The sequence below is a fragment of the Oncorhynchus tshawytscha genome, linkage group LG06, assembly GCF_018296145.1.
Source record: "Oncorhynchus tshawytscha isolate Ot180627B linkage group LG06, Otsh_v2.0, whole genome shotgun sequence".
Lineage (NCBI taxonomy): Eukaryota > Metazoa > Chordata > Actinopteri > Salmoniformes > Salmonidae > Oncorhynchus > Oncorhynchus tshawytscha.
Genome location: NC_056434.1, coordinates 47853451 through 47865259, shown reverse-complemented (window position 1 = coordinate 47865259; position 11809 = coordinate 47853451). Strand labels below are relative to the sequence as shown.

Sequence of the window (11809 nt, the reverse complement as noted above, 5' to 3'; positions counted from 1 at the left end):
GAGGCAGCCCCAAAAAATGTTTGGGGGGGAGCAGACGAGGTGTGGTACTAAGCCAGGTAGCAGACCTGAGCTCACTCCTCGGGCTTATTATAAGCAGCGCATTACTGGTCAGGCACCGTGTTATGCGGTTAAGCGCACGGTGTCGCCAGTACGTGCCCATAGCCCGGTGCGCTATAGGACAGCCCCCCGAGAGTGCCATGCGAGTGTGGGCATCGAGCCAGGGCGTATGGTGCCGGCCCAGCGGGTCTGGTCGCCGGTACGCAGTTTTGGTCCAGGTTATCCTGCGCCGGCTCTGCGTGCTGTGTCTCCGGGGCGCTGGGAGGGTGCAGTGCGTCCTCTGCCTGCGCTCCGCTCGTGCCGGGCAAAAAGACGCCCACCCAGACCCTCCCCTATAGGCCAAGGTTTTGCGGTCGGAGTCCGCACCTTTGGGGGTACTGTCACGTTCTGACCTTTATTTCCTTTGTTTTGTATTTATTTAGTATGGTCAGGGCGTGAGTTGGGTGGGCAGTCTATGTTTGTTTTTCTATGATTTGGGTATTTCTATGTTTCGGCCTAGTATGGTTCTCAATCAGAGGCAGGTGTCATTAGTTGTCTCTGATTGAGAATCATACTTAGGTAGCCTGGGTGTCACTGTGTGTTGGTGGGTGATTGTCCTTGTTCCTGTCTTTGTGTTTTGCACCAGATAGGGCTGTTTAGGTTTTCACACGTTTCTTGTTTTTTGTAGTCAGTTGTTCATGTGCACATTTATGTATTAAAAGAACCATGGACACTTACCACGCCGCATATTGGTCCTCTGATCCTTTTCGCCTCTCCTCTTCGGAAGAAGAGGAGGAAATCCTTGACATAGCTACAGTATACATTTCTCTAGTCACTTTGAAATGTTAGTTTTGTTGTGTAACACAACAGTGGGGCCTAAATGTATTTGTGTGAAATAAATGTAACAAACAATATCATGTATAATTACTAATATAATTTCTATATTATCTTGTCTTTCGAAGGTCTTGTGGAAAAACTAAAATCTACTTAAAGAAGACAAATGATGTTGCTTGTAGAGAGCATTTCAAGACTGGTAATACCAAAGACAGATGAGCTAGGGGACTTGTTGACCAGAATTATTGATAGACAGTAACCCCATGGAAGGTATCCCCTATGATGCCCATTTAGACAGTTCAGATGGGGGACCGTTCCAATCCTCATTTGGTAGGACACATTCATAAAAACCTGTGCCATCCCCGGACTGCAGGGAATATGTAATGTTGTCAGTCATCTCTTGCACTCCCATAATAAAAATCATGTAATGAACTCAACTCTTGAAGAAATAATGTCCTCTAATGCAGCAACGTAACCATTTTCTAGAGGCAGATGATCACCATAGCTTGGAGGGAACTTGTCTTAACAGGTTGAAGGTCAGCCTGCTTCATCTGCAGCAGCCAGGAAGGAAGATTGTGTCACTGACCCGGGCCGGAGGATAAAGACAGAGGCTGAGTGTGCATGAGAAACTAGCCATGGAATTTAATGAGCCCAAACGAATGTATTTAAAAGAAGAGCATGATATGAAGATGCACATCCTTCATGTTGAGTTGGCTATGAAATAGGAGGGAAATGTGAAGTAGAAATGTTCTTCTCCAACCAGCACCAGTTCAGGATCCAGATATTACCATCTGTGAATATCCATGGCTATTTTTTTTTGTTGCTTCAATCACTTGAGGTATCTGTTGTGAGGAGTGCTGCACAGCAAAAGCACCTCTGCAGGCTTGTCCATTTCTGTCATTGTCTGCCTCAACCATGGGAACATCTGGATCATCCTCACCTCCAATGCAAGGACCTGGGCAGCCGTGCTATCTGAGGTAATTGTGAAGCTTGGTTGAAAGCGCACTGGAAAAGACTCTTCCCATACACCAAACATGTGCTCCAATACACCTCTGGCGCGGATATGAGCTTGGTTGTACTGTTGTTGCTCAGGTCCTATTGCATGAAGATGGGGGGTGAACGAGAAGTTAGTCTGTGCATATTCCCACTGTCGCCAAGCATGGCTCCACTATCTTGTCCTCCTTTAAGTTGAGCATACAAAGAGGAGTTTTGGAAAATCCTTGAGTCACGAGTTGCACCTTTCCAACGTGCAACAATGTTGGAGAACTGCAAATTGGGAGTATACATTACACTTTGTACGTTTTTTGAGAACCATAATTTGCAAATAAATTCATAAAAAATCCTACAATGTGATTTTCTGGATTCTTTTTTCTCATTTTGTCTGTCATAGTTGAAGTGTACGTATGATGAAAATTACAGGACTCTCATATTTTTAAGTGGGAGAACTTGAACAATTGGTGGCTGACTAAATACTTTTTTGCCCCACTGTATATCTATATAGCCCAATGACTCCAGGGAAGTTCCCACATTCATAAAACTCTACTTTGTTGTTGACTTGGGATCAATACTTGCTGGGAAAGAGAGATGGGCCTTCCCCCTAAGAGTCAGATGAAAGCCTTGGCTCAATCAAGTGAAATGTCAGCTACATTTTCTTTGAACATATGGAAATCATTCAGTGGGTTGCTCCAGTCTATACGCGCTTCTGCCTCGCCTTGGTGGTGCTGCAACGTATATGCTGGAAGTCGGAAAGCAAGTGCAGGTGGTGAGTTTAATAGTAAACGGAACATGGTCCACAGAACAATATAACAAACACAAGTAGCGTATAGACATGAAGCACATCATCAATTCTGCCTGGGGAATGGACCTCAGGAGGTGACAGATATAGGGGAGGTAATCAGTGAAGTGATGGAGTCCAGGTGTGCATGATGATGAATGCCAGTTGCACGCAATGATGAATGCCAGGACCGGTTGTGTATTATTTACTGTATTTGATTGTAAAGCAATTGAATGTATCTCACACTATGACGTTTCTCTTGCTATTTCGAAGTGTAAAAGGGTCATTCCACAAAACGAGTCCCTTTTGGGTAGTGTAACTTGTTGAATTTAAAAAAAAAATCATCTCATTTTTAAACTGAACAAAAATGCAAACGCAACAAGTAAAGTGTTGGTCCCAGGTTTCATGAGCTGAAATAAAAGATCCCAGACACTTTCCATACACACAAAAAGCTTATTTCTCTCAAATGTTGTGCACACATATCTTTACATACCTGTTAGTGAGCATTTCTCCTATGCTAAGATAATTCATCCACCTGACAGGAGTGGCATATCAAGAAGCTGATTAAACAGCATGATCATTACACAGGTACACCTTGTGCGGGGGACAATAAAAGGCCACTCTAAAATGTGCAGTTTTGTCACACAACACAACTGAGTCTTGTGAACCTGAAGAGCAGGCTGAAGCATCCTCACTTGCCCCTGAGTGGCACTCTGATGGCACCTACCAAAACAAAAAAACACTCCCGAATGCATCCATTTGGTGAGAAGTTATTCTGTGGAGTCGGGAAGCAAGTACAGGGAGTGAATAATTTAATTAATAAATAAAAGAACATGGACAAAACAAGAACCACGAGCAGCGTACAGACATGAAACAATAACCCCTGGGGAAGGAACCAAAGCGAATGACAGATATAGGGATGGTGGGTCTGGTGAGGCGCTTGTACGCGTAACGATGGTGACAGGTGTGCATAATAATGCGCAGCCTGGTGACCTAGAGCGCCGGAGAGGGAATATATGTAAGAATGGAGTTGTGAGGGCGAGCGGTTTGCTGATGTCAACGTTGTGAACAGAGTGCCCCGTGGTGGCAGTGGGGTTATGGTATGGTTAGGAATAAACTACGGACAATGAACACAATTACATTTTATCGGTGGCAATTTGAATGCACAGAGATACCGTGATGAGATCCTGTCTGGTTTTCTGATCAAAGCCCCTACCTTTTTTGGAAGGTATCTGTGACCAACAGATGCATATCTGTATTCCAAGTCATGTAAAATCCATAGATTAGGGCCTATTGAATTTATTTCAATTTACTGATTTACTCAAATGAACTGTAACTCAGTAAAATCTTTGAAATAGTTACATGTTGCGTTTATATTTTTGTTCAGTATATATTCTGCCATGAAGAGCACATGTTTAACTTAATAAAAAACATGTTTTCACCATCTCAATAGGTTAATTATAATGGGTTTTTTTTAAACTATAGTAAGTGCCTATTAAGTGCCAAATAAAGTAGCAGGGTTATTATTTTACATAATGAGTTGACTATTAGAGGTTCATTTTTTCTTTTGAATTTTCTTTGTTTTAATTAATAGTTTCACCATATTAAAACGAGAGTTCAGGTCACATAACAGGGTTGACATTAAAATGAGGGAACGTTTTTTTTTAACCTTTTAATGAATCACTAATCGCATGAAATAAATAATAATTGTCAGAAATGACTTTGTCAAAGCAACGAAATAATTAGGGCTGTGCAATGATAGTGATAACTTGGAGGAGAACGCGTGGAGAGGAGTGCCCAGAGGGACATGTCAAAACGCGGAATTTCACAAATGTCTTTATTCATATAAAAAAAATCTGATTCATTTCATTTTCCAAGTGGTCTATATTAAAGTGCACCTAATTTAATATAACAGCCTTTTAAAATGCAATATTGATGCACAATTTCTACATAAAATAAAAAAGGACTCAAAAGGACTCATTTCATGGAACAGACCAGAAGATGCCAGGACATTAGCTTACTTTTTCTTGAATATTCTCCAGACTAACTAACTCCATCATCTAGTCTTATTCTGATACATTGCTTGGAGCCCAGGTGATGTAACTGGGTTTTCTGAAGGACATATTCATTCTAATAAATGAATGAGATCACATACCCTTTTGATTCAAATAAATTGACATAATTGCAGAAGAGGTGATTTCTTTGAAATCTGCCTGCTAAAAATTGGTACGTCATTATAGATGTAGTAGTTTATGTCTCCGCAAATTGGGTTGCTACAATATGCAACCCGTGTACGTTTTTGAAGAGGCTTGTCAGTATGGAAATGACGCACTCCGGGATGTTTGGAGAGTCCATAAAGGATTCTCTCTCGCTAACCGACGTGTTCTCATTGTCGGGATCGAGGCAAGGACAAGACAGCCCATTTGCTGCGGTCTGTGTGTTGTGTGCTCTGCATTGTGTGTTAGTTGTTTGGATAGTGGTCGCAGCTCCGGCTTGGAGACAATTTCACACCAGTGACATCACCTCTGCTCTGCGCATTTATACAGTCGGCACAAGCTGGGACAGTCAGAACAGAACTAGCCGTCATCCACGAGAAAAGGGGAAGCGATAGGACACAGGTGCAGTGAAATAAAACTGGCGGTGCTCTTAGGATGCAGAAGTCACCCGTGGAAGATGCAAACTTCCTCTCCAAATATGTATTCTGGTAAGGAATGATATGTTTTCTTCAGATATGTCGTAAATAAACACTTGAATGGTTTGCCAGAGGCTGTTGCCAGATATGGTGAGCGCATTGGTGAAAGGGGACAGAGTCAGTTTTCCGGCAAGTCAGGTCACAGGAATCGTATTATTTTTCAATGTTCACTTTTAGTAGATTCTTGTAAATGCTAAAAACGAAAGTGCAAATATGCTCCAAGGACCGTTTCTGTGTGTTTTGCTCCGAGATGAAATTCCAGCAGCTCTTTGCGCTCCATCTTTCAATTGTGATGTCTTTGTATGAAATGAGTCAATGATATTGAACATCTCTCGTCGTTTGTCCTGCATGTATAGTGTATATGTATAATGTCACGTAGGCTACAACACTCACCACATGCGTCCTGTCATGGGAAAAGCCCATGCCATCCCAAAACTCATTATGTAACAGATTTAGGATTGCTCTAAAAAAAAAATTTTTTTTTTACAAATTATGCAGCTATCTAAATTGTAGACCTCGGTCTAATTCTCATGCTACATGCATGCTGCTGATATAATACTGTATGATTTTGCCACCCTATATGACTGCATGGGCGTTTGGTTAATACAATGTATTACGTTCTTGAGTAGGCTTATCTGTGCTCAACTTCAGAGGAGATTGGTCTACAGGTAGGTACCTCAGAAGTAGGCTATTATATTCTATACTTTTTCACCAACCAAACCTCCCATACCCATCCATTCTGTTGTTTTGCAGGTGGACATCTCCACTGTTGAGGAAGGGCTTCAGGAAGAAGTTGGATTTGACCGATGTTTACAAAGCACCGTCGTTTGATCTGGCGGACAATCTTTCTGAACGACTAGAAAGGTTTGTAAATCAGCCAAAGTGTCTCCCTTTATGACCATTCAAGGCATGTTGAACACACCTGTGCATCCTTGGAAGTTACTCAATTCTAAATGACTTTCTTTTTTTCTTCATTACGCACACACGTTCGCACACACCGTGCTGTGCTTTGATGACCTATTTTAACTCCTGTCCAAATTTAATTCCAGCCATTTCAATGATACGGAACACAAACACATGTCACAAAGGATCAGCCCCAGGCCATAACAATAGATCAACGTGCTCCTGTTGGGGTTGTTGGTCCCTTCTTTGTTGTTGTCTTGTTGAGTTGAGAGAGTTGAGAATGGATGTTTCTTACTGCCCTTCGGGGCTAAAGTGTATTTACTGTTATAACTTGGAGGAGAACGCCCCCCCCCATTCAATGATCGCAATGATTAGCTAAAGAACTGGAAATTCTAGATGACCCACGCTAACCTAAAATATGGGATGGCCTTTGGTTGGAGGGGGGCAGACAAACATAAACTTTGGCATGTCCCAAACAAACACACCGGAGGTGGGGTGGGGCAGGCTGGGCCCTCTCTGTACTGTCCTCTCTCTCTCTCTCGCTCTCTCTCTCTCACTCTCTCTCTGCTTTCGCTCTCTCTTCTCTCAATCTCTATGCACTTTTCCTATATTTTAATCTCATTATCTTTCTCTCATTCCTCTCACCACTCTCTTTCTCTCTCTAATTAATTCAGTCAATTTCTCCTCTCAATCTCTCTGGCCCTCTCTCTGTCTCTCTCCCCTTTCCCTTCACTCTACGTCCTTTCTGCTCTGTCCCCGTTCTGTGATGTGTGTAAATGTCACACCTTTGAAAGGATTGTAGAAAGAAAAAAGGGAAGGATCTTAGGTCACCTGTTATATGCCACGCGTGTTTTTTGTCTCCGAAACAAAATAAACACAACCATGTCCCATGCTGGGCCACTATGGGGTAAGGGTAGGGACAGTGTCACAGTAAAGTGTGCCAGCGGCCCTTTAAATAGGTGTGAAAGTCGACCTTTGAAAGGGCCAGATGTTCAGAGAGTGCTGAATTATGTGCATTTTTTTTATCTGCCAAATTCTGCTGGTAGCTGCATGGGAATTTGAACTTTACCTTGAATTAACATGTTGGTAAGGTCCCTCCATCTATCATGTGTAATCACACATTCTCTTACCCTCTCTCTGTCCCTGTCTCTCTCTCTCTGTCCCTGTCTCTCTGTCCCTCTCTCTGTCCCTCTCTCTGTCCCCCTGTCCCTCTCTGTCCCTCTCTCCCTGTCCTGTCCCTCTCTCTGTCCCTCTCTCTGTCCCTGTCTCTGTCCCTGTCCCTGTCTCTGTCCCTGTCTCTGTCCCTCTCTCTGTCCCTCTCTCTGTCTCTGTCCCTGTCTCTGTCTCTGTCCCTCCCTCTCCCTGTCTCTGTCCCTCCCTGTCTCTGTCCCTGTCTCTGTCCCTCTCTCTGTCCCTCTCTCTGTCCCTCTCTCCCTCACCTTTTTCCCTCTCTCCCTGTCCCTCTCTGCCTTTTTCCCTGTCCTGTCCCTCCCTCTCGTCCCTGTCTCTTTTCTCTCTGTCCCTGTCTCAAATTCTCACATTTCTCCCTCTCTCCCCTGTCTCTCTTTTTCTCCCTCCCTGTCTCTGTCCCTCCCTGTCTCTGTCAAGGTCTCTGCACTCCATTTAACAAGTCCCTCTCTCTGCCAAAGTGTCCCAGTCCCTCTCTCTGTCCCTGTCTCTGTCCCTCTCTCTGTCCCTCTCTCTGTCCCTCTCTCTGTCCCTGTCTCTGTCCCTGTCTCTGTCCCTCTCTCTGTCCCTTTATACACCCTGTCTCTGGGCCTGTCCCTGTCTCTGTCCCTCTCTGTGTCCCTCTCTCCCCAGGGCCCTACTTGCCCCTACTTTACTTTTACTGTCAGCCAATGTGTGTGTGTGTGTGTGTGTTTTTTCCATATAGATTCTAACTTCTCCGCTCTGTTTTCCTGGTGTAGAGAATGGGACCGAGAAGTGGCATCGGCCAAGAAGAAGCCTCGTCTTCTGCGGGCGCTCTCCCGTTGTTTCCTCTGGCCTTTTGTGTTCTACGGAATCCTGCTGTACTTTGGGGTGAGTCCATCTCTCCACATGAAGCACAGGTGTCCAACGGTTGCAGTTAGTTAAAAAGAAAATGTGTTGCTCTAGTTTAACTAACCCACATTAGTCAAACTCTATATAAAACCGAATAACAATCTATTTGATCAGGTGTCGTAGAGCTGGGCTAGAACGAAAGCCTGCACACATTGTGGGCTCGCCACAACCAGAGTCAGCCACAATTGTTATAAAGGCCTGCATACTTTATTACTACGATACCAGGTGATGAACAACCTTGTATTTAAAATGTGGGTTGCCATTTGGGTCTTATTATAGTGTTATTTTGCCCCTTTGAAGTGCATCTGTCTCTCATACAGGATCTCTCATATGAGAACAGATCATATATTTTGACAGCAGAGGTGTTATACCATTGATGGGGTTGTGTGTGCAGTCAATTCCATTTCAATTCAGGAAGGAAATGGACGTTCCAATTCTAGAATTTAAAAAAAACGGGATCATTTGTCAATGGGGAGTTTCAGTTTCTCATTCAACACATGAACTGAGTTCAACTTCACTTTGTTGAATTGGAGGGAATTGGAACTGGAATGGAACTGACCTCAACCCAACCCAGGCTAGCTGTTAGCCTGTTCTGTCCTGTACCTGTGTGGTACTTACTAGTGAATTAGCGGCATGACCATAGTATGGAGAAGAAGCATGTTTCACTGCCGTGTGAGTATCCCAGTTTCCTCCGCTCGGTGAGGAAGTTTGACGTCAGCAGCAGGTCTTGCGTAACCTGGTGGTGTGAGGTGATCCCCATGGAACCTTCTAGGAATGCCCATCAGTTCAGGGTTTATGTGAGATTAAGAGCAGAGGTATCAAGGTATATCATTAAGATCATGATGTCAAAGTGCCACCAAATTCAGTTTTGTAGGGCAACCTTTTCCCCCCGCACCCCTCCCCCATACTGGATACGTTTTTCATTATACAGGCTACTTCAGATTTTCAGGAACACACTGATCATTATAGCATGACAGATATATATTTTTTTCTCTCTTTTCTTCCAGGAGGCGTCGAAGGCAGTGCAGCCCCAGCTCCTGGGTCGTATCATTGCCTCGTTCGACCCCTTTCATGCCCCGGAGCGGGAGCAGGGCTACTACCTGGCCCTGGGTCTCAGTCTTCTCTTCATCACTCGCTTCCTGCTCCTGCAGCCAGCCATCTTTGGGCTGCACCACCTGGGCATGCAGATACGCATCGCTCTCTTCAGCCTCATCTATAAGAAGGTGTGTGTGGGAGGGGAAAGTGGTGTGTGTGGGAGTGGGAAGTGGTGTGTGTGTGGGATAGGGAAGTGGTGTGTGTGGGAGGGGGAAGTGGTGTGTGTGGGGAGGAAGTGATGTGTGTGGGAGGGGGAAGTGGTGTGTATGTGTGTGTGGGGGAAGGAAGTGGTGTGTATGGGAAGGGGAAGTGGTGTGTGTGGGGAGGGAGGGGGGAGGAAGTGGTGTGTGTGGGGGGGAAGTGGTGTGTGTGGGGGGGAAGTGATGTGTGTGGGGAGGAAGTGATGTGTGTGGGAGGGGGAAGTGGTGTGTGTGGGGGGGGGTGGTGGTGTGTGGGGGGGAGGAAGTGGTGTGTGTGGGAAGGGGAAGTGGTGTGTGTGGGAAGGGGAAGTGGTGAGTGTTTGTGTGCATCTGACATGCCACCACCTAGGCATGCATGCAGATCCACATCACTCTCTTCAGTGTAGCCACTCTCTGGTGTGAGGGTCAGCTATGTAGCTGCTACATCCTCTTAGTGTCACACAGCAGCCTCTCCTGTGTCACGTTTTAACCCTTTGTGTCCGTCCTAACTCCTGACCTTCAACCCCCAAGACTCTGAAGCTGTCCAGCCGGGTCCTGGACAAGATCAGCACAGGTCAGCTAGTCAGCCTGATGTCAGCCCATCTCAACAAGCTGGATGAGGTAAGAACCACCCAACTCATCTGCTGTACTAACCCTAACCTCAACAATATGGATTAGAATTCAGGACCCAAGTAATTTACTTACACTGAACAAAAGAATAAAAACTCAACATGTGACAATTTCAAAGGCTTTACTTAGTTACAGTTCATAAAAGGAAATCAGTCCATTTAAATCAATTCATAAATTCCTAATCTATGGATTTCACATGTCTCAGATACCTTTTAAAAATAAAGGTAGGGGTGAGGATCAGAAAACTGGTCAGTATCTGGTGTGACCAACATTTGCCTCATGCAGCATGACACATCTCCTTCTCATTCTGTAGATTTGATCAGGCTGTTCATTTTATCCTGTGGAATGTTGTCCCACTCCTCTTCAATGGATGTGCGAAGTTACTGGATATTGGGTGGAACTGGAACACGCTGTCATACACGTCGATGCAGAGCATCCCAAACATGCTCAATGGGTGACATGTCTGGTGGTAGGCCATGGTAGAACTGGGAAATGTTCACCTTCCAGGAATTGTGTACAGATCCTTGCGAAATGGGGCCGTGCATTATCATTCTGAAACATGAGGTGATGGCGGCGGAAGAATGACACGACAATGGCCCTCAGGATCTCGTCACAGTATCTCTGTGCATTAAAATTGCCATAGATAAAATGCAATTGAGTTTGTTGTCCATAGCTTATGCCTGCCCATACCATAACCCCACTGCCACCATTGGGCACTCTGTTCACAACGTTGACATCAGCAAACCGCTCTCCCCTGTACATCTGTCCTGTACAGTTGAATCCGTGATTCATCTGTGAAGAGCACACTTCTCCAGTATGCCAGTGGCCATCGAAGGTGAGCATTTGCCCACTGAAGTCGATTACAACGCTGAACTTCAGTCAGGTCAAGACCCTGGTGAATACGACGAGCACGTAGATAAGCTTCCCTGAGACGGTATCTGGCAGTTTGTGGAGAAATTCTTCGGTTGTGCAATGCCAAGTTACATCAGCTGTACGTGTAGCTGGTCTCAGATGATCCCACAGGTGAAGAAGCCAGATGTGGAGGTCCTGGGCTGGCGTGGTTACAAGGGGTCTGCGGTTGTGAGGCTGGTTGGACGTATTGCTAAATTCTCTAAAATGACGTTGGAAGTGGCTTATAGTAGAGAATTTAACATTAAATTCACTGGCAACAGCTCTGGTGGACATTCCTGCAGTCAGCATGCCAATTGAACGCTTCCTCAAAACTTGAGACATCTGTGGCAATGTGCCAAAACTGCACATTTTAGAGTGGCCATTATTGTCCCCAGCACAAGGTGCACCTGTTTAATGATCATGCTGTTTAATCAGTTTCTTGATATGCCACAACTGTCAGTTGGACCTATTATCTTGGAAAAGGAGAAATGCTCACTAACAGGGATGTAAACCTTTTGTGCGTATGGAACATTTCTGGGATCTTTTATTTCAGCTCATGAAACATGGGACCAAGACTTTGCATGTTGCGTTTATACACTGAACAAAAATATAAACATAACATGTAAAGTGTTGGTCCCAGGTTTCATGAGCTGAAATAAAAGGTCCCATAAATGTTCTATACACACAAAAAAGCTTATTTCTCAAAAAATTTTG

General features: G+C 44.6%; 1 protein-coding gene across 1 annotated transcript in view; it reads left to right on the top strand.

Annotated features, from left to right (window-relative positions):
- The first annotated feature begins 5025 nt into the window (after positions 1-5025).
- Positions 5026-11809, top strand: part of LOC112252645 (cystic fibrosis transmembrane conductance regulator-like) — a 44178-nt gene continuing 37394 nt past the window's right edge. The window contains exons 1-5 of the mRNA XM_042323330.1: positions 5026-5348; positions 6090-6200; positions 8168-8279; positions 9308-9523; positions 10106-10195. Coding sequence (XP_042179264.1) covers positions 5296-5348; positions 6090-6200; positions 8168-8279; positions 9308-9523; positions 10106-10195 — 582 coding nt within the window. The 5' untranslated portion in view covers positions 5026-5295. The remainder of the gene's footprint in view (positions 5349-6089; positions 6201-8167; positions 8280-9307; positions 9524-10105; positions 10196-11809) is intronic.